This window comes from Carassius carassius, chromosome 15, assembly GCF_963082965.1.
Source record: "Carassius carassius chromosome 15, fCarCar2.1, whole genome shotgun sequence".
Taxonomy (NCBI): Eukaryota; Metazoa; Chordata; class Actinopteri; order Cypriniformes; family Cyprinidae; genus Carassius; species Carassius carassius.
The window spans coordinates 10,945,930-10,970,443 of record NC_081769.1 but is presented as its reverse complement, the minus strand read 5'-3'; the positions used below and the strand labels follow the sequence as shown (position 1 = coordinate 10,970,443).

Genomic DNA, 24,514 nt, shown 5'->3' with positions numbered 1-24,514 from the left:
TCCTCTGCAACTCCAGGGCATCCACATACTCAGCTACACTGACGATTGGTTGATATTAGATCAATCAGAGCAGATGGCGGTTCGGCATCGAGATGTTGTTCTGGCTCACACGAAAGTGCTAGGGTTAAGACTAAATGCCCAGAAAAGTGTGCTTTCTCCACTACAGAGAACAAATTATCTGACGTGGTGTGGGATTCTACCACAATGAAGGCACTTCTGTCTCCAGCTTGGATCGAGTCGGTCTTCACTGCAGTTGTGAGAGGTCAGTCACTCACTGTCAAGCAGTTTCAAAAACTGCTTGGTCTGATGTCAGCTGCTTTAAACGTGATACATTTTGGCCTGCTGTACATGAGACCCCTACATTGGTGGCTCAGGACCCAGGGGTTTTCCCAGAGGGGAAACCCATTCTGCTTGCTCAAGGTCATGCGGCAATGCCTTTGTACCTTAGAAATGTGGAGGCAACCTTGGTTCTTGTCTCAGGGCCCGGTGCTGTGAGCTGCTTGTCACTGCATAATGATAGCGACAGATGCGTCCCTTGTGGGATGGGGAGTGGTCATGAGTGGCCACTCGGCCCGTTGCCTGTGGAGCAGTCACCATCTCATGTGCACATCGAGCACCATAGTTACAAATGTGGAAGCTGTGGGTGTGGCCCCTCAGGGGGCACAACTCGTAGCTTCCGGTGAGATCATGATACCATCATCCAATCCAGAGCTCCCTCTACAAGGAAACTGTAAACACTGAAGTGGAAGCTTTTCACTTCTTGGTGCATAGACTGACAGCTAGACCCAGTTAACTGCCAGTTGGTACAGTGCTGGAGTTCCTTCAGGCCCGATTCTCCACAGGGTTGACCCACTCCACCTTGAAGGTGTACACCCCTCTTGGTGGCCATTCAGTGGGCAGACATCCCCTAGTTACACTTTTACTCATTGGTAAGCTGAGGCTTAGGCCTCCCGTACTATCTCATGACCCTGGCTGTGGTGTTAGAGGCTCTCTGTAAGCCTCCTTTTGAGCCTATAGAGGAGATATCTGATTTTCATCTCACTATTAAGACTACCTTCCTTCTGGCAATTTCTTTTCTCAATAGAGTTGGGGATTTGCAGGCCCTCTCAGTGGCCCCTTCTAACCTAAACTTTGCGCCTGGTCTGGCCAAAGGGTTTCTCTAGCCGCGAGGGGGCTATGTACCTAAAGTTCCCTCCTCTACACCATGGGCCTGTCGTACTCTAGGCCTTCTGTCCTCCTCCTTTTCGGCAGCCTGACCAGCAGAAGCTTAATTGTATGTGTCTAGTGTGAGCAAGGGTAAGACATAATGGGGTTTTGTTTTTATTTTTGCATGTGTACCATATTATGACATTCTTTTAGAATCATGGTACCATGACATATGAACATGTTAATCATAAAACATCATTTTTTATACCAAAGAATTATGATTTTATGAAGATGGCAATATGGTAATAGACTACAACGAAAGTTTAGGTCATGTATCATGATAATACCATGGTATTATCTGACATAGTTTGTAGTATAATGCAAATATGGTAGTCAAAAATTAATTTTGTTTTTAATGTACTATGGTAATATGTAGTTGAAACAGCGGGCATATTTCTGACAAATAGTCATTTTAACTGTGACAAAATAAAACACACATGGAACTCTGTTCTAATCAAACAGGGGCCTGGGACTCCTCAGAATACCAGAGTTTCATTTACCACTCTAAGACCATGAGATAAACCAGTTGTGAGTTCAGTGCGCAAAGCTGGAGGATCAGAAAATGGATTACAGAACTTCAGTGTAATAAAGATCCATACTGTCTTGGCATCATAGGACCACATGTTTGGGTGAATGTATCATCATGTATCATAACATGCACAGACATAGTCTGTGGCATGCATAGTCATGTAACCAGAACCCCATGGCTAAACCTTTGAGGTGGCAAAACTTTTTGTAAGTTTAAGCCATGCAAGATTTGAGTTAAAGCCACTGTGTCCTCGAGCAAGACACACACCCCCTGAAATAGCTACAATGGTAAAAGAGTCTTGGAATGCAATACATCTTGGAAAAATTATGATCACATCACTAAAACCACACTTTGTCAGGGACCCAAAATGGCTACATTGCATGTGAAGTGTAAATGCTGATGCATGACAGCATCAAAGTATTGCCTACTAATGAAACATGAAATCATTTGAACCGAAAAGTATTTTAAACTTGCCAGAACAAAATAAATAAGGCAAAATGCAACATTTCTGATAGGCCGTGTGAGGTCCAACACATGAATTTAAAATTGGTACTGTCCTCTTTTCATTATTAAAGGGATAGTTAACTCAAAATGAAAATTCTCTCATAATTTACAAAATGTCATTCCAAACCTGTATGACTTTCTTTTTCACGTGGAATACAAAAAAAAAAAAACATTTTGGAAATTGTTTTGAAATATCTTCTTTTATTCTCCACAGAAGAAAGACTAATATGTTTGGAACTATTTATTGAATAATTCACTAAACCAATCTGTTCAAAATGATGACTCATTCTGGAACAAAACATGTCACATGTCATTGAATCATTACTGAAATGATTTACTCAAAAATGCTGATTTAATCGAATACAAAACACCACTGCTGTCTTTCTGGGAGATGTGCAACTGTGTTGGTAACTTTGTTGATTAGCAAAGCAAAAACTACTTAGACTAAGTAACTAGAAATAGTGTGTGTCTATAAGCAGCATTATTTATAGAATCAAGATTAATATAGACAAAGAAATTAATCCAATGGAAATGCATCTATCCAAAATGTAAATATAAAGGTAATACAACAAACTAAACAAGAAACATGATGACAATCAGAAAGCAGAGAAACAAACAAACTGAAGCTGCGTTCCAACTGAGTCCCTACACATTTTACTACAGTACAGATATCTGTAGAAAAATCTTAACATGTTCTGTTTTTTATGCAAATGTTGTTATTTAAAGACAATATATTGGAAACACTAACTTCTCATTCATAAGCAACTAATGTAAGGGTCTCGTGTGAGCCAACAACCTGACTGCCAGTGTAATAAAATATAATTTTATCATGCTATTGGTCTGAACATCAGCACAGCTGTACCTGTTTCAATATTTGGAATAACGGCACTATCTTCTGATGTGATATTGCTTAAATATCACCTCCTGCTGTGACAAAAACAGACATAATGATCTCAGACCAATTGGCTACCTCTGCCCATACCACACCTCAGTGACTACAGCTAACCCAACACAGTAAGCACTTCTCCTCATCCTATCTCAAGTTGTGCTGTATTGTGTGGGCTTGATGAGCCTGCGAGCCCTTCCCAGTTCTGGGTTATTTCCAGCCGCTTACCTCACCCTAGAGTAAAAATGCATCAACACATTAAAGTGAGGTAAGATACTATTAAGCATATTGCTCATCCCCTTATTTCAGTTCCAGGCCTTCTCGGTGGGTGCCAGAACCTGATGTCAGTGAGTGCTTTAAATAGATTAAAGCTTACATTTTACTCTCTCTCTCTCTCTCTCTCTCTCTCTCTCTCTCTCTCTCTCCCCCTCCCTCTCTCTCTCTCCCTCCCTCCCTCTCTCTCTCTCTCTCTCTCTCTCTCTCTCTCTCTCTCACTGTGCTGATGGTGTGTTTCTGATAATAGTAGAAGATTCTAGAATGGAATAAACCCTGCTACAAGTCTGTTACAAATAAACTTTAAAATAAACTTGAGTCAGATAGGAGACACAATAAATTACTACGATTTCTGAAATTTGCAGAGCCATGGCATGCTATCAATGGGCCGGCTGGCTTGTAGTAGCCTTCTGGTTCGCGTGCCTTCTGCGTGGGATCTAGAAGAGCAATGGGGGCCTGTCAGAAAGCGCCCGCAGCTTGGAAAATTCTGTAAACACAAAAACGCCTTGTTTCTTACCAGGCAAGCAGGCCTTCAGACATCTGCACTTCTTTGAGCGTGCATTTGAGAAAAACTATCCAGGGGGTGCAAACCAGAAGCAGCTGTCCAAAAGTCCAAAAACCAGCTTCATAACACATATGATTTCCAGAGCGCACTATGGTGCCTCTATACAACACTCTGAGGATACTTACAGTGGTCCCAAAGTGTATTTAAAAACACATGCCAAACTTGAGTATGTTGGCAGGAATGAAACAGCATAAATAGCAATTAATAGTTTCAATGTGGCATTCATTTTAATGAAAGAAAGCACAACTATGTGAAAAACAAATATGCTTAATCATATTGAACGTGTACTTCTGGTGTACTTCAAATCACTTTAAAAAGTGTATTTAAACAAAAACAATGTGCAGATAATTTTATGAAATCAAAGGCTACTTAAGATAGTAAACCTTCATGACTGCTTCTCAAAATACTTAAGTAGACTTTTAATAAACGCAATTTATAAATGTGAAGCTCTACTTTGATGTAGATTTTTAATTATGAGTAGTGATTTAAAGAAGTATACTTATTTTGATGAGCTCTTGATGGCGCCGCCTCTCTTCTAGCTCTCGATGGCGCCGCACACGGCTGCTTCAATGCTTGGCTCTCCAGTGTTTGAACTGTTTTTCTTCGTTTTTTTTCTGTTTTTTTTTTTTTTTAAAACATTATCCGTTTCTCCAAGGATGAACTGCTGAACATTCGGCAGAACACACCACAAGATCTTTTACCGGATTTTAATTATTCAGCCGTTTTACTGAACGTTACTGTCAGAGGAGCAGTGGCGTTGATCAAATGCGCAAAAGCGCAGACAGGGAAAGCGAGCGGGAGCACTTGTCAGACTCAGGAAGCGCGGATTTTGAATGCCGTTGCCTAGCATCCATCTGGCAAATCTCCGCTCTCTACCTAACAAAATGGACGTATTTGTTCTGCTCTCTCATACAAATAAGGATTTCTCACACTCTGCTGCTCTGTGTTTCACGGAAACCTGGCTGAATGACGCCATACCGGACAGCGCGCTTAATAAAGGATGCATATTACTCTGTTCCACGAGCAGTTTTGGGGCTGTCTGATCACTGTCTATGTCATCTTATAACGACCTACAAGCAGAAACTTAATTTACTACTGCTAAACCTGTAGTGAAGACTGTGAAGAGATGGACCAGCAAAACAGGGCAAGATTTACAAGCTTGTTTTGACCTCACTGATTGGAGTGTTTTTGAAGCTGCTACCACCGATCTGGACGACCACACAGAGACTGTGACATCCTATATTAGTTTTTGTGAGGATATATGCATTCTTACCAGGACTTATTTAACATTCAACAATGATAAGCCACGGTTTACAACAAAACTCAGATGTCTTTGTCAGGCCAGAGAGGATGCCTACAGAAATGGGGACAGAGTCTTGTACAACCAGGAACACAGTGAACAAAGAGATTAGAGCGGCTAAAAAACTTATGCTAAAAAGTTGGAAGACCAGTTTACTTCCAACGACTCAACTTCAGTGTGGCGAGGACCGACAGCCAACACTAACTACAAGACACCATCTCCCTGCACTGAGGCTAATCAACGACTTGCTAACAACCTGAATCAGTTTTATTGTAGATTTAAAAAAACCCACCACCCATTCTGACCATCTCCCTACACAACTTTTAACACCTCCAGCAATCACCTTTTCCACCCCTCCTGCTCTTCAAATCTGTGAAGATGATGTGCGCCAGGTCTTCAGGAAGAACAAAAGAAGAAAAGAAACAGGCCCAGATGGTGTTACACCAGCATGTCTGAAAACCTGTGCTGACCAGCTGGCCCCCATCTTTTCACAGATCTTCAACAGATCTCCGGAGCCCCGTTCCAAAGAAACCCAAGATAACAGGACTTAATGACTACAGACCTGTGGCTCTAACGTCTGTCGTCACAAAGTCATTTGCAAAACTGGTTCTGGCTTATCTGAAGGACATTACTGGACCCTTACTGGACCCCCTGCAGTTTGCTTACCGAGCAAACAGGACCGTGGATGATGCAATCAACATGGGATTGCACTTCAACCTGCAACATCTGGACAAAACAGGGACTTATGTGAGGATCCTCTTTGTGGACTTTAGTTCTGCTTTCAACACCAACATCCCAACAGCCCTCCAGATCAAACTGACCCAGCTCTCTGTTCCTAGCTATATCTGTCAGTGGATCACCAGCTTTCTGATAGATAGGCATCAGTTAGTGAGACTGGGGAAATTCATGTCAAACAGCTGCTCCACCAACACTGGTGCCCCTCAGGGATGTGTTCTCTCCCCACTGCTCTTCTTGCTGTACACCAACGACTGCACCTCTAAAGACCCTACTGTCAAGCTCCTGAAGTTTGCAGATGACACTACAGTCATCTGCCTCATCCAGGACGGTAATGAGTCTGCTTACAGACAAGAGGTTGAGCAGCTGACTGTCTGGTGCAGTCTTAACAACCTGGAGCTGAACATGCTCAAAACAGTGGAGATGATCATGGACTTCAGAAGAAACCCCCCAGCACTCCCCCCACCATCATGAACAGCACTGTGGCTGCAGTGGTGTCATTCAGATTCCTGGGAACCACCATCTCCCAGGACCTGAAGTGGGACAATCACATTGACTCCATTGTGAAAAAGGCCCAACAAAGGTTGTACTTCCTTCACCAGCTGAGTAACTTTAAACTGCCACAGGAGATGCTGAAACAGTTCATCCTTCATTGAGTCTGTCCTGTGTACTTCAATAAATGTCTGGTTTGGTTCAACTACAAAATCAGACATCAGAAGACTACAGAAAAAGGTTCGAACTGCTGAAAGGATTATTGGTACTCCCCTGCCCACCCTTCAAGAACTGTATGCATCCAGAGTAAGGAAAAGGGCTCAGAAAATCACTCTGGATTCCTCACTCGTTTATATACGAGTAAAAGTACTTTAAAATCAATCCTAAATGTAACTGGAAGCCAGTGTAAGGACCTGAGGACTGGTGTGATATGCTCTAATGTTCTGGTTCTAGTCCGAATCCTGGCAGCAGCATTCTTGATAAGCTGAAGCTGTCTAATTGTCTTTTTTAGACTTTTCTACCTCATGAACAGTTAAATGTTCCCCACTTTTGCAATAAAAAACGTGCAATATCCATATATTTATTTTTTACCCCTTCATCCTAGTACGTACATCCCTGCATCTTACTAAATCCTAATCCATTATCACTAATAGCACAATTGTTTATACACTTATTTATTAGCAATGTTTTTTGTCTGTGTGTTGTCTCTGTGTACTGGAAGCTTATGTCACTAAAACACATTCCATGGCATACTTGGCAATAAAGCTCTTTCTGATTCTGATGAGTTGACAAACAGATTAAAGCACGTGTAAAGCACCTGTTTTAATTTTTAACTCTAGTATGCTATTTGATTTTACATTTAAATTTTATACATTGTAAATGTGCTAAAACTAATTATGGAACTACATGAGGACCATCAATGGTCTGGTTAACACATTCTTCAAAGTGTCTTCAGAAAAAAGAGAAACTTCAGTGTTTTTGTATTGTTTTGTATTATATTAATTACAGGCTTTTTCCCTGTATGGTGTCATTCATTGCCTTCTTAGTGGCCTATATTTGTATAAAGGTATATATATACATTCAGGTCTTTATAAGTATTTAGCAAGATTTTAAAATGCTATCGATGTTCAATAGAGATCCAGTGTTGACAGAACTGAGGTCATACTTCCTGGTTCTAGTAAGAACTAGCTGCTGCATTTTTAACCATATATATATATATATATATATATATATATATATATATATATATATATATATATAAGCTATAATATAAAGGTATATATACCAGGAAGTATGACCACATTAGCCCAGTTCTGTCAACACTGGATCTCTATTGAACATCAATTGCATTTTAAAATCTTGCTAAATAGTTATAAAGTCCTGAATAGTTTAGCTCCTCAGTACTTTAGCAAGTCCATATCGTATTATAATCCTTCACATCTTCTGCAATCACAAAACCTAGAATAACAAAATCAACTGCGGGCAGCAGGTCCTTTTCCTATTTAGCGCCCAAACTCTAGAACAATCTACCTTGGTACTGTAATAGATGAAAAGTTGACCTTTGAGGCTCATGTGGATGCTGTGTGTAAGAAAGCCCACCAGCTTATGTTCTACCTGCGGAAGCTTTGCAGTTTTAAAGTGGATAGTACTTTCATGAAGATGTTTTATTCTTGTTGTACTGGGGAAGTCGTGGCCTAATGGTTAGAGAGTCGGACTCGCAATCGAATGGTTGTGAGTTCGAGTCTCGGGCCGGCAGGAATTGTAGGTGGGGGGAGTGCATGTACAGTGCTCTCTCCACCTTCAATAACACGACTTAGGTGCCCTTGAGCAACTGCTTCCCGGGCTCTGCAGCATAAATGGCTGCCCACTGCTCCGGGTGTGTAATCATGGTGCGTGTGTGTTCACTGCTGTGTGTGTGCACTTTGGATGGGTTAAAAGCAGAGCACGAATTCTGATTATGGGTCACCATACTTGGCTGTATGTCACATCACTTCACTTCACTTCACTACTGAATTTGTCATTACGTTCTCATTTGTGCGTTGGTATGGGTCACTAAATGTTAAAAAAAGAAACAGATTGAAGGGTATTGTTAAAGTGAGTGGTAACTCACTTTAAATTATTTGAACGACTTGCATAAGGCTAGGACTTTGAAGAAGGCTCAGTTAATTATGAATGATCCCAGCCATCCCTTGCAGAATGTTTTTAAGTTGCTTCCTTCTACTCGCAGATATTATTTGCCTCTATGTAGGACCAATAGATTTAAAAATTATTTTATACCAGCTGCCATTGGTTTTTTTAATTACAAATAATTTTATGTATATTATTAATGAAAGTCATTGTTTTTGTCTGTGTGTTGTGGTGCTTGTTTGTTGTTTGCATATGGTTTACTGCTGGCTGTGAAACATATTGTCCTTCGGAGATAATAAAGTTGACCTTGACCTAACACTGTTCTGGAGGCAGACACATTCTGTCAGTTTAAATCTAGATTAAAGAACCATCTCTTTAACCTGGAATACACATTACACCCTATTGCATTTATATAATTAAAATCTGTTAAACTAAAAGATTGTTAGGTTGCAAGGTCAACCGAAACCGGGAAAACTTCCCATTACACTAGATGTACTTGTTATGTCATAAGAAGAATGACATTAATACTAGTATTAGACTGTTTCATTCTTATTCCAAGGTCACAAATCCTCTGACCTGTGTTGCAGCCTGGAATTGAACCCCTCTATACTGGTTGTATGGCCATGAAGAACTGCCCCACCCCGACTGAGCCTGGTTTCTCCCAATGTTTTTATTTATTTATTTTTTTATCACAGATAGAGTTTTGGTTCCTTGCCACTGTCGCCTTTGGCTTGCTTAGTTAGGATGCTTGAATGATTATTGGAACACTGTTGGAAGAGAACTGAACTGGATGATGACATCACTGACTCAATTGACTTAAGGCGAGACACTGCAGGTGAATAGGGCAAAAAAAATAACTAATAGTTATCACCTTACTTACCCAGTTGATTGATTACATTTATTATTGCAAACATTTTTTGTATTACAAGTTTTCAAAAATGTTATGTTTAAATATGCAAATTAGTCATTATTTAATGAAATATGTGCTAATTTGCATAAATGTCTAGTACAAAAATCTGAACACTAGATGAAGTCAGTTTCAAATTTTTTGTTTAATTTTTTTGACATATTAGAGTCAAATGTTTTTACAGAGGGAATTCTGGTTATCTTTTTTTGTCACTCCATAATTCAGAAAATACTTTGAACAGCCAGAAAACAATATATTTTCACAATTTTGGGGGGAATAAAATGTTGTATATAATCAAGGAAAATATATATGAACAAATCCCTCTGTAAAAACCTTGAGAGTATAGACAGGAATAAAAATGTCAAGTTTGGTGTGTGTAAGTGCTACTGAAGTGGAGATTTATGGCTCAGTGTTGAAGAAAAAACTCATTTTGAGAAAACGGCCTTTAAAAATATGTATTGTAATTGAAATCTATTGAAACAAACAGATAAAGTGCTATAAAAGAAACACTTAACAGTGTCTTTTGGATGTTTTCCTTCCACTAGTTTGAAAAAGCACTTTATGAAAAACCAAAAAGCCCAAAATCTCAAAATTGACAGGTGCTTGAAAAAACAGTGTTTTTGCCTGCAGTGTCTCACCTTAAACTGGAAAACATATTATTGTCCTCTTGCATTACTGACAAAATACTTTCCTGTTTGATACTGTAACACTGCTTTGACACAATCAATTGTATAAGGTGCTATTTAAATAAAGGTGGCTTGACTTGACTGAACTATTCTTCAGAATTTTCTGCTTTTGTTTTCCATGGAAGAGAGAAAAATAAAATGTTGGTTTGCACCATAGCTCTGACAAAAAAAAAAAAATAATAATAAAAATAAATCAAAAATATAAACACGGCATAACAATAAACCTCAATCAGTGCTTCTAATGGCACCCCCTGGTTAATTAGAATGGAGGTGATTTAATTCTGACGTGATGCTCACATCCTTTGTAAACACAATGTCAAGTCACAGGCCATGCAACAAGTATGTTCTCATTTCTCATATTGCAAAATAACATCTGCTATTCACACTCACTCCACATACAAAGAACAGGCAATGTGCTTGATATCTTGATAACATTTATGGACATCATCAGTCACTGATGATTTGTCAGCTGTTTTAAATTTCTTCCAGGTGTTCTTCCAGGTTGTTTTCTCTTTTGGACTGACCAGAATCCTTCTCTAGCACTTAGACCCCTACTGGGTTCCATCCACAGGACAATAAAAGTAAAGAGAGAGGGATTAGGGTAATTTATTAATGTCTGTAGTAATTTTTACGGTAACATGGGGACCATGTTACGGTAACAGACCGTGGCCCCATATGGATGTGGTTACCCTTGAGCAATGACAAGACTTTCCAGGAATATATCAGGGCCTCACTCAGCTCACATGTAACAGCCAGGGGTCCAGAGAAAGCTATATATACACACAGGCACACAACAGATGCTCACACACACAAATCCAAACAATTTAACTGCAATGTAAACAAATGCATAAATGTGCCTTAAAAACAACATGATCATGGTCTAGCATTGTGTTGCATTTGGCATATGCTTAGATAAGTTACATGGTGGTCCTTAGGTAATTTGATTTCAAATCAGCCTTCCATCATTTTCTGATCACACCTCTTCTCTTTTCTCAATATTTTCTTGAATACTTCCCATCTGTCCTATTCCGTTAACGGCTAAAAGTCTTTTATAAATTCCCAAAAAGATTTTATTTCATTTTGGATGAAGACATGATTATAGGGGACATACATGTGGACATAACTTTTTATTACTGCTGTAAGTAACTTACTGTAAGAATATATGAGTCACACTGTAAAGGAAGTGACACGTTTCTTGGGAAACCAGTGTCTAGACACATGTCAAAGCAATACACCACACTGAACTGAAATTCAGCATGTTCGAAATTACACCAACAACCATGTTATCCTAACAGTCCCATTAACTAATTAAAAATATATTTAAAAAAACCACATTGAGAGGCCTTTCAAAGTAACATTAATAACCATACAGAAAGATTCATGGAATAACTCAAACAGAAATGATATCTGTCACTCTTTACCCAACCCTAATGTTGTTCCAAAACGGTGTGTTGTTAATTTCTCCATGGAACACAGAAGGAATAAAATTTTTTAAGAATCTTTCCCATAAATGACAGTCCATACTGACACCAGCTGCCCCCCCCCCCCCACACACCATAAAATAAATAATTCTGATGCACCAAACTGAAACCAGTGACCCTAAGCCATCATATGCATCAGAAGTTATTTTGGAATACATTTATGGTTCTTTTCTGACTACATTTTTGCTTTTTTGTGGTTTCTGGAGCATGACTGTAGTCAGTATGAACTAATGCTTTACGAAAATAAGTTGCACAAATATTCTTCAGAATTTATCCTTTTGTGTTCCATGGAAGAAAAAAAAAATATGCTGGGTTGGAAAGACAAGGGGGCGAATAAATAATGTCAGAATTTCCATTTTTGTATATAGTGAACTATTCCTTCAAGAGAGAGAGAAGAATGAGAACAAAGGGTCTCTTACATATTTGCCTGAGGGCTGACACTGAGGTAAGGAGCCAGAGCTGAGCGTAGGGGAACTCGCGGGGCTGCAGAGCTCAGGAAAGGGATTGGGGATGGCAGGTAGAGAGGACGTTCGGTACTGTTGCTCCTCTTCCTGAAGTCTTCTGGAGGAATAAATTAAAATCTCAGATTTAGGGTTATATTACGGACATGAAATGTGCAAAGAACCTTGTCTCACAAGGGTATTACTGTCGGCCAAGAATGGTTGGTGGCTTTGGGCAACATTAGCATTTAGGGCCATTTTTTGAAGTCAGTAGTTGAGGAGTCCTTTTGAAGTGGGGACTTCAGAGAAAAACTGAAACACACACACAGACATTAATGCCTTAGATTTGAGGGCATGAGGGAGTGTGTGATAGGGAATTCAGAGCTGAAGTCTGAACGGTAACCTCTGAATGAACCTTTGCTTGAGTGAACCCTCGTTCACGAGCTCGTTATGCTCAACTTCCTGCTGTGATCCACAGCTGAGAGGGAAAAACACGCTCACCAAATGGAAACCATTTATTCTCAGAGGTTTCAGTACAACAGAGCAATGGAATAACAGGAGCGCCACTCTTGATGGAGACAAAGAAAGCCAAGTTGAAAAAGAGTGTAGTGTTGTTTTGAAAACATTTTTGAAGTTGTAATGTAATTTGCATGCAAATTTGCATTGTATTGCTGCGCTGCAAGTGCAGAATTAAAGTAACAGTGCATTGTTTTGTAAATATGAACATGGAAAGACACTAAAATGTAGTAATTACACCATAAAATGCATATTATTATAGTCTACTGTGTTTCACAGTCAATCCATATGGCTTTTTGGCTAGGTTTACAGGGAAAGAGCAGTTTTAAATAATGAAGGCGATAATAGATGGCATTCGTGGAGGTAGGAAAACAAAGTTCTTTATGAACTGCAGAATTGGATGAAATAAAGATTCAAAAGCAAAAGAAAAGACAGTAAAGCTGTCAATGGTACATTTATGTTAACATAAGAAATGTAGTTTAAATGTTTTGCCAATTGCTTGAGCAACTTAATATTGAATCAGGCTAAATGCAAAAGTAAAAAGCATTGAATAATGGGTTGCTTACATTTCCCCTCTCACAAGAGACACCTAAGAGGGGAATTCCCCCAATTTTCAAAAAATGAAATTCAGGCCCTGAATAAATGTCTAAAAATCCTGACTGGAGTAACACTATACATAATTAAAATGATAAAAAGAAGGTTTTAAATCAGCCTCAAAAATCCTGTTTAGAGCACCCCTACTCACGCATGTGGCTTTAGTGTCTAAATACGTTTTGGGGCCACAGTGTGTGTGTGTATGGGTATATATGTGCATGCTTTTCACCTGACAGCGAGGATGTGCATTGGCTGGGACCGGTGCAGTCTCTGGTGTGGGGAGGTGGGCTGAGCCTGTGTTTGATATGTGGCAGAGCGGTGCGCCTGGCCGTTGTGCAGCAGTGGAGTGGATTCTGTCTGCACACTGCAAGAAATGTACAGACTCTCAAAGGATGAGTTCATGTCATTCACCAGAGCTTCCAGATCCACGTCATCTTCTGGCAGGGAGAGAAATAGGAAGGAAAAACACATCAGATATACTAAATACTATCAGATATAATATCAAGTCTAAATATCAAGTCTGTTAATTAATTAGTTTCCTTTTATCATACAAAAAGGATGCTTTATCAAGCAAGTTAAGAATGTGCCATCTGGGCGATCTACAGTAATTGTTGTTGTTTTTTTTGCCTGCAGGTGCTGAGCATTGCTATGGACAAGAGTTGTTTCATGTCACAGCCATTTTACTATACTTGGTATTTTATCATGTTTGTAAGATCATGCACAATTTATTTCCTTTAGGGATGCATTATATGATTACACCACCAGAGGGCAATTTAATACACTCACACATTGTACTGCAGTCTCATTCTCAACTTTTTAAATCGTAACTGAACTAATATATGCACCTATTTTTATTTTATTTACACTTTTTCTGTGCTTTACTTGGCACCCCATGTGTAGCTGTGCCCTCTGAAAGACCTTTTTCTGAAAACCCATCAGATAATCAGATGATCAGCTGATGTATTAATAGAGACAGGTAAGCCCCTTCTCTACTTAGAGATCCTGGAGAGCTAAGATACATTCACACACTCAGGCTTTAGCACAGTGGGGAGGTATGGGGTATGGGGTAAAAAGGACAAAGGTCTTGGGTTATGAATTATAAATTGTATAAAATTAAATTATATTAAACATTAGTATTGATTAATATACTGTAGCTACAATTTTGTTTTCATATTGCATGTTTGGGATGTGCTCACTGTCCCCTGTTTGAACCCCGACTATCTTTTGAAACTCGACAAACTGGTCTATTGCTCCAGAGAGAGTTGTGATTGGCAGGTTATTTTAATTGAACATGCCTTAATAGCATGACAAAATGCCACTCTGAACCACATTTCTGGCAAACATCAAACATGATGCAGTTCTGTTTTAGTGCTGAATAAATCCATTTAAATCTGTACACTAATGTTAATTTTAACTGTACTTCTAAATCTAAACTCATAAACTCATTCATTTAAAGCGCAAGTTCACACACATTCATGTCACTCAATTTCATGGAATTACAATGAATAGAGACTGGAGCTTTAAAGCTTGATATCTTGAAAAATATCTTGAAATGTATACTCATATCTAGAATCTCCTGAAGCCGTGAGTGATAAACACCCCGTTTGTTGATTGATAATAATCTACTCAACCTGCTAAGAGTTCTGACCACATCATGTCTCAAAATTGATTTTTTTTGAGGCATGAATGAATCATATAGAATTTGTTTTAGTTTGGTTGTTTTTGTCTTTGTTTTGCACTTATTTATTTACTGTCAAATCAGATATTACTTAAATTGTAGCCTGTCATACAGGTTTAGAATTACTTGGGGATGTGTAAATTATTATTCATAGTTTGTGTGTGTGTGTGTGTGTGTGTGTGTGTGCGTGCGTATGTGTGTGTGTGTGTGTGTGTGTGTGTGTTTGTGTGTGTGTGTGTGCTTGTGCGTGTGCGCGTGCGTGTCTATTATTCATTTAACAGTGTGGCCTGCTGTAAAGCAAACACTTAATTTAAAGAAACATTTTTGTATGTCCAGCAGAGGGTGCTAAAACAAACAAGTGGAAACAAATAAAAACAATTTACACAGGACAAAATCAATCTGTATTTGTCATCCTTTTTTTTTTTTGACCTAAACATCCTATGAGATCCTTTTTTTTTTTTGACTTTGCAAAGCCACTGTCTATTCTCAAAAAATGTTTCAGAAAATAACTGTCCCAGACAGGGTCTTATGCAGGCACTTTGGAAGAAAAACACCAGATGATTTGTGAAGCACAAACGTGGGACTATATATATATATATATTACAGGCATAGATTAATCTGTGTTAGAATATCAAATTCAACAATTCACTGACTGTAGTTCCCAATAACAAAGCTTTCACTATATGTGAATACTTCACCCAAAAATTAATTTACTAACATTCATATCATTCCTAACTTACAGTATATGGTATCAAGTATCATAAAAAATCTGTGCAGCTCAGCGACCCAATCACTGAGTCATCTCATGAGCCATCTAAGTAATCTTAGTTCTGTTCATCAACATATGATTCAAACCAAAATCAATTAATTGAAACCTATCAGGCATTTCAACATTTATCCATGGGTGAATCAACGCCTTGGATCGAGGTTGAATCTCTGCTATATATTCTTTCAAATTTACAAAGCAATTCGGGAAAGATTTTAACATCTTCATTTTTGTAGTAAAATTTTCAAATTTAGATGTATTTTGATGCCTTTTTAAAATCTATTTCAACATTTTTTTTAATGTTGAAACAACTGAACATTGACATTGTTTCAATGTTAAAGGTTGGTAGTAAGCACAAAAGAATGATTTCTCCATGAATCAGGCATTGTTACTACTATCACAAATTCCCATGAATGTGCCACGGGTAAGCCAGATTGAACCAGAAGACTTTGAATATAATGAGTCATATGTACTGACATCCCCATCACTTACATTATTTTAAAAAAGAGCAGGATATTCTTCAAAAAAGAACTGTTTTGATCTAAGATGAGAGCAATTTGTCTTTTACGGATGAGCCAAAAGAAGACTTAAAAGTTTAACTGTCAATTGTCCAGAGAAATCCTGAGACAGCAATGCATGAACCAATCCTTCAATCTTTCCTCAGGGTATGAGGCAAGTAAAGCGTTCTAAATAGAGGGAGTGAATTCTAAAAGCATGCTGCTTTTACAGAAAATATGAAAATGTAAATCTGGTAGATTTCTCAGGTAGATGGCAATGAGGAGGGCCTGGGACTCATCCCAGACATCTCTGAGAAATGAATGATTCAGTAGAGCAGCTCCTCCAGCCCTGCCAGCTGCACTCGGTGCTCAGCATTCAGCGAGTGCGGAATGCAATGCAAAATGACTCAGCAGCCATGGGAACACTGCATCAAATGTACTGTTTTATTACCGTGTGGGAAATCAGCTGATTAAACTAATGCTAACCGTATTTGTGAAAGTAGAGACTGCGGCGCCAGAATCTGATTATAGTCAAGAGAGCTGTTTAAATTCCAGGCTGAGGTAAACTGAGTTCTGCCAACTTTTTTTGCCACTTATACACTGGAGTGGTTGTAGCGCCGGAGCCGGAGCTGGTGCATGGCTGCTTGGGGTCTGACTCTAACCACTCAATTCCAATTAAGGAGACTGACCGTGTTTCTAGATAATTGATTTTAATACATTTTCCATAAAAACAACAAGCAAGATAGTCATAGGATATCTGCTAAAAAAATCATTTTGATTTAAATGGATTGGGAAAATAAAGTGGTTGGAGTCAATTGGCTACAAAACATTTTTAAAAAGAGAGTTAAAAATAAAGGTCATAAGACAGATACGCATAAACTGACTGACACAATTTGATGTTTACCCATTAAGGCATGTAAACATCTGTGTTCTTTCGACTTATTAATGAAAATAGTTCAGAACAATCTAATTAGACACACATTCTTGGATAAAACGACAAAGAAAGATGATTACTATCAAAGAAAAAAAAACTGGATGGAATACATTCAGTGTTAGTGTAAAGAAAGACACCAGTAGATGGAGCTACTTTCTAGATAACAAAAAAAGTTTTTTTTTTTTAAATAAATAAATAAATACTTTTTTTAAAAAGTGATTATTAAAGCTTAAAAAAGGTAAAAATAATTACAAAATTGGTTTAATACAAATCTTCCGAAGAGACACTGATCAACATACATAGAGTACATCAAATATAATAAACCATAGCTCAACAGTGTGTGCATAATAATAAACATCCTTGGTTCTTGGGCATCAATCAAGCAGGTTAGAGCTGCTGTTATTTGATGTACTCTATGTATCTTTATTTGTATTCAAAAGATGAAAGTCTCATGGGTTTAGAAGAATATTTGCATAGATTCTGACAAAATTTTACATTTTAGGTTCACTAACCCCTTTAAACATAACTGGTCATGCCTTAAAAGGAACACACATTTTAATTAGATCGAATCACATTTGATTAGATCATCTTGGATGCATATTTAGAGGGTCTTAGATATTTGTCTAATTAAAAGATTTCCAACAATTAATACAGGGTGATGCTCGAAACATACCCTGATATGTCAGTGATTTCCATATGGGTTCACTTTAGCAAAAGTGCACATGTGCTAATTTTTGCTAATTTGCTGGTATAATTTATGCCAGACTGTTAAAGACAAATGCAAAAGTTTTAAAACATGTTTTATTGCACCATGTTTACGACTGAGTCCATTAGACCATCCAGCTGGTGACAATTAACATGCAAATTGTGAGTGAACAGAGACGGGTGTAATGAAAGGAGAAAGGAGGAGTCGCTTGGGCAGGAGCGACTCATAGAAGACCCTTGGGGGTAGATATGTGCCTCAAAAAAACACACGGGTGTATACATGTGAATCTATAGAGACGGAGTAGGAGAAGGATCAGAACTATGAACCAGAGTTTTGTTTTTGACAGATAATGGAGATGCAGGGTGATCCTGTAGTTGATTGTCAGTCAATGCATAGTAATAACTCAACAAACTTGAAGACAAAGTGAAATCCATGAAAGGAAATTTTCCGTCTCACTTGTCCTTCCCGCAAAATTCCTCATGAGATGACTAAGTTTTGTCTGTGGAATTCTGCCATAAGAATTGAAATGTGGCCAAAACTTTAGAGTGTGCGTTTGCTCAGGATAGCTAAAGTAACATTAAGGTACAGAAAAAAACGGTTTACTGATGGTATTGCATACACTGTATATGTGGGTTAAAGGGACATATCACCCGAAAAACTTAATTTTGTAAACATTTACTCGCCCTCATTACAAAACTGTTTGTCTTCGTTTTTATCTGTGGAACATGAATGTGTTTTTGTCCATTTATTTATTATATGGTTACCAAAACTCTTCAATTACCAACATTCTAAAAAAAAAAAACTTCTTTTTCATTCCAAACGACGGTAAGTAAATGGTGTACATTTCTGTATGCCGCTTTAGTGTACTAAATGGCTTTCTTGCAATAAGCAGTATTTTGGTGTGCAATGTAAAAGTAGTCAAAGAGAGAATGATGGGTAAAAATGCCCTTGGCAGTCCAAGAGCAGAGCGTGAGTAGAGAGAGGGAAAATCTGGAAAAACAATAATGTGGATCAGGGCCTGTTCTTGGGAAACATCAATCTAATCAGAGCTTCATATACCTCACCTTCCATAATCTTATAAGCCCCACCCGCCCACCACACTAAAACCTCTCTTTCTTCTAAAGAATGCAAAACCCTGGATATTGCTGCCCAAGGGTCTATCAGAATCATGCGGTGTAGGAGACGCACTGACCTCAACAAAGGAAAAACTTGAATAACTCTGCAGTGTTCCGATCCAGCCTTTCAGTGTCAAGGCCAGAACTAGTAAATATCTCTAGATAAATATCTCAATTAAACTGAAAAAAAAAGCTCATACTAAAAACTGCATGACTGCAAGTCTTTCTTCTGTAGAACACAAAATCACATATACAGTACAAACAAACCATGCATTCGTACTAAAAACCTAAGCTTAATAACACTTATAGTTACAATTTTAACTTCATTGCAATTCAGTTTGGAATGTTCCTTTCATGAGAGAGGATCAATGACAGACCCCACACACTTCCAGAAACCTAAAACATTTACTTTGACCCATCAAATGTAATCCATTTGAGCTAAAAGCCTACAATGTCACATTTCAACAAAGCACCTCAGTTTTAATAAACTTCATAAGCCAGTTAACTTCATAGCAAACAATAGAGTGTTGTCTTTAACTCTATTAAAAGATTATAAGTATGTGAGAGGTTTTAAGCTGTAAAATTATAGTAGTAAACGTCACATGGGATTTCGACACAGCAATGAATATTTCTGGCCTTAATCTGAGATTTGACGTACAAACGCTTCTCATCTATTTTTATCTGCATCCCAAAATAAGACCTTTGTTGTCACAGTTTGTTGTTTTCATTGGAGTATGAAAACTACAGGGTCAAAGAACAGACATGGGAACAAACTCTTGCTATTTTTTCTAATGTTAATCTATATATATATATATATATATATATATATATATATATATATATATACATTAATTCATTCAGGCTATGTTCACACGTACACGGATATTTTTATAAATAGAGTTTTTCCCTCCGTTAAAAAAAAAAAAAAAAAATCTCTGTCCACATTAAAACGCAAACGCATGCTATGATGCACTGTCAAGAGCATGCCAAGCCAACAGGGGTCAATATAATCTCAACCATAAAGCCATGTTGGCCAATCAGAAGCCTGAAAAAGTTTCCATTAGGCGAAGATAACAGCATTGGCTCCAAAGTCACAAGCCAAAAACTCTGGTTTCACTGTCTACATGATAACACTGCAACTGCTTTGAAAAATCTTCAGCCTGGCAGTTTTTTTAAAAAAATGTTGGGTTTCAGTGACCTGTTGCTGCGTTTGAGTGTGGAAGAATGGCAGAACTGCATAGAAAAACCTGCGGTTTTAAAAATAACTGCGTTCGTGTGGACAGGGCCTGTGTTTTACTTTCCACGTATGCAAGTCCGCTAGGGTCCGCTATTGTTGGCGTGACATACCAATTGCCCAGTGTGTGCATAGGGATTGCGCATTTGGAAAGTATAACGCAGGCCTTAGTTGTGCAATAAGAGTGTTTATTTAATACTCTGAATAAACATTATTAAACAGTGTTAAAAATCCACAAATCAACAGAATTATATGTATATGTAACTGTGTTTGACAAACACCACTCAGCAAATGTAATACTAAGTTTAATGTAGTCACAGCTGTGAGGATTTTTTCGGCACACTCTGAGAAGTCCTAAATGAAATATTTGTGCTCCATTTACTTCAATGACAACATCATACTTAAAAATAAATAAATAAATAAACTGAAAAAAAAAACCTTCAGGCTTTACCTCCCATGCTGAGGCGATATTGTGCTTAAATCTCATGCTCCAAATATCATGCCTCTGTATTTTTGTATGGCACAATTAGGTTGGAGGCTTAATGAGTGGCACCCTGTGTCTTTACAAATCAAGCCTTTGAACTGCTGGAGTGTTTACAGCGGAAGAGGCCTGAATATAGATCCCAGTTTGAACTTAATGAGCAAGTCTCCAACCATAAAAGACGTCTACGACAGACAGCCCCCTCCCAAGTCCAAGTTTGTGAGACAGACAGCCCCCGCCCATAATCAAGTATGCACACACATACTCAGTTGTTAATTGTGTGACTAGAAGCATTTATGCACATCTATTAAAAATGCGTTAACTCTGTTTTGGATATTAAGACCATAAACCATAACCACACACACATACACACACACACACACACAATACTGTCTTTACAAATAATGGAGCCAAGGTATATTATTTTAAGAAATTTATGAAGTGTTCATGCAAATTATTAGTTCACTGACCTTGGTGGTTGGGTGAATTCCGATTGGTTGACTGCTGAAAACCTGGTCCAATCAAATCTGCCTGTCTGTGATCGGCAGCTCGGTCTACATTATCCTGCTGAGACAGAAGCCAACAAAGCGGTCATGCTTAAAGCATTTTTTTACATTAGTCACACCACTCTCTCTCTCTCTCTCTCACACACACACACACACACACACACACACACAAAGACACACACTTTTTATTATGAAGGAATATATCAGTTTAAATCTGACAGAACAGGCCTGGAAAATAGACGATCCCTCCAAAATGTTGTCTAGGAATTTCATTAAACTGTAAATCAGTACTTTTTCCCAGTAAAATATCTCAAAAGTAACATTTAGCAGTTATATACATACATATCTTAAATTACATAGAATGTTCTTAACTTCTCATCTGGTTTTCTTGTTTTAAGCATTTTAATTGATTTATTTACAGAGGTTTATGTTTCAAAAAAGAACAAAAATATAAATAATAACCTTTTTACTAGAAAACAGACCATGTCTGATGCGTGTTAAGGTACAATACATGTTCACTTGTATAAACATTTTCCTGTCCGTTTTCAGGAATGAAAACAATTGCCCAATCTGTGATGAAAGAGAAGAGAGGAGGCCCTTTCCTTGTCCTCAGAAGACCCCCTGCCGTATCAGGGGAGGGTCACGGCCGTGTTTACAGGCTATGAGAAAAACAGCACAGTACAGACGCGGCTCTGCCATGTGATCAGCTGAAACTGTGCCATTGTATTCACGGAACAAGATCTAAAGGGACTGGCAGCTGGGAGCCACGTTCTCCATGTGTAAACTACAGGTGGCGACTCGATTCAAAAACTCATTCCTTTCCAAAACAGAGCCTCTCTGCCATCTCACCAGAGGGGAACACTTTGAACTCTTGGATGCCATACAAAAACAAAAAGCTGGGTTTGAGCACAGTAGGATCAAGGATTGTGGGATCTCTCTTTCAGCGCTGATTGGAGCTTTCACAGCACGAGCTGGGAACAGAATGTCCTGCGGCACTCTTGTATTTGGAGATGGTTCTCAGAGCGAGACCACGAAACCCAGAATCTGGCTGTGATGTGGCTGCAGAGTGTCAGTAGTTTTATGGCTTCTGAACGTTATGTACAATGTTCCAGGACCAGAGAAATATTGTTTTGTATTCTTATGTAAATGTGATGATGCCGCACACATGCAGCCATGCTGCTCATCACTTTGTTGAATGATACCAAATGCAAAAGGAACTGGTGTGTTTACATTTTTGATCAAACACATTTAAATTCTGATGATAAATTCTAGATATTATTAATTGTGAGCATTTTTCATGATGAAACAACATTCAAATAAATGTGGGACCCTGTATGACTCCTGCCTGAAGGAAATCATCTGACATGATCAGAGTTGAACTTTTCCATAAAGGGACAATATTTGCCCATTGTGATTGATTACCAGGGGCTTTTTTTTATTTTAAATATGCCTTTGTAGATTATTGTTATCATTATTAAATGTGTCTGTATTCCCTTTTATGCCAAATGCTTTGATTTGCCAAATACTTCAATCAGAAAACTAGACTGTTACAAATAAAATTGCAACAACAAAACATCTTTACACTACACAAATTGAACAAAATCTACTTCTGATATTGCATTTATGTAGCCTATGTGTGTTTGCATAGACTGTTTAAAGTATTGCCTGTATTTACAATACAGTATAAATGTAATATACATGTTATATGTGACAAATATACATTTTGTAATATAACAACAATCACTAACAATTATTAATTTCCACACCTCTTCTCAAAGAACTATACAATTTGAGGCATCCATAGGGCAATATAGATTTTAAGAGTTTAAAACTTTATTTTTTTTTCAAAGTGTGGGGAAATAGAGATGCTACATATATAAAATACTATATATATATATATATATATATATATATATATATATATATATATATATATATATATATATATATATATATATATATATTTATTTTTTTACAGTAATATGTTATTGATTTTATTCTCAGAAGACATCTAGTGTAGTTGACTACTTTACGGGTACTGCTGCCAAGTGACTTTGGAAATTTACAGCTAGTTTGCGCAATTCTGAATCCGTCTATCATATATCATATCCAACTAATTCGTCTTTTTATTTTATTTTGTTTTATGTTGGCAGTGGCATTTTACCCAATGCTGTTGAAAGTATCAACCACACAAACAAAAATAATATATATAAATAAATAAGTACATAAATAAATAAATAGCATTCACAGCATGGAATTCAAAAGTTTAAAGAAGAATCTCTCGTTTATTTAGCAAAATAATTAATTTTATATTTCCATGCACACCACATCTCAAGTCTTTGTTCTTCAAATTTATTCTCCATATGTATTCATGCACTTTTAAATTCCTGATGCTTCAACAGAATGTATATGAAATTATTTTTTTTATTTATATTATTTAAGTTGGAATTTAGTACTGATTTATCAGATCGGCTTGGAGTCAACAGTCTATCTAGTCTGTTCTGTGCGAATTTTGTTTATACATATATTGCTGTGTAGGCCTATCATATGGTCAGATGTTTTGAACAAGAAAGGACTTCTAGTCTCTTCTTGTGGTCTCCTGCAGTTTGAATGTTAACCCTTAAGCAATGCGTCTTGACATTAGCATTAACAGTCTGAAATTTTCTTAAGGACAAAAAGACTGTGTGCATGTGAGCATGTGTGGAGGCTTTTAGCTAGCCAAGTGTGACTTATCTGTTCTCAGTTCAAACCATACTTGTACTGAGGGAAGCCAGAAGGGTTCTGTCTGACTGAACTCAGCAGAAGGTCCAGACAGAGCTAAGACCTCTAATATCATCCTTTAGGTTTTGTCTGGGACCATAATCTATAGGTCTATGTTGCCCCTTTGCTGACTTTTCAAAACTTTTTCAAAGATCTTGGGAAAGTTGATCAGTTTACACAATAAAAGAAAATCTGAGTAATGTTAGATGTTATACAAATCATTTCATAACAAAGAACATTTTATAAAAGTAAATTCTATGGGTAGTGGTTAAGTTTTATTTAAACAAACATATGAAGATCAAATAATGCTCCTTCAAATTCTTTCAGAATTTATTTATACATTTCATTGCTTGATTCTTGTCCCAGACTTTAAAATAAGAACATCCATCATACATATTATATATATATATATATATATATATATATATATATATATATATATATATAATTATTATGTTGTTGTTAATGTTGTGATATGTTTTTACAAAAATATCTAAATATGAATAATTTATTCAATGAAAAAAAAAAGTACAGTATATCAGTTTTTACATTATAACTGTCCACCACAAGCAACAAGTTGCCGAAAATAAAGTTTG

General features: G+C 37.5%; 1 protein-coding gene across 4 annotated transcripts in view; it reads right to left on the bottom strand.

The window, feature by feature from the left end:
• The window catches only part of grb10b (growth factor receptor-bound protein 10b), a 122,231-nt gene that overhangs the window by 33,391 nt on the left and 64,326 nt on the right, over window positions 1-24,514 (bottom strand). For 2 of the 4 annotated variants that reach the window (XM_059567344.1, XM_059567345.1), the window contains exons 3-5: window positions 21,123-21,219; window positions 13,471-13,678; window positions 12,111-12,252 (exon numbers count right to left, since the gene is read on the bottom strand). In XM_059567344.1, the coding sequence (XP_059423327.1) occupies window positions 12,111-12,252; window positions 13,471-13,678; window positions 21,123-21,219 (447 nt within the window). The remainder of the gene's footprint in view (window positions 1-12,110; window positions 12,253-13,470; window positions 13,679-21,122; window positions 21,220-24,514) is intronic. The other 2 variants (XM_059567346.1, XM_059567347.1) reach the window with 1 other exon arrangement.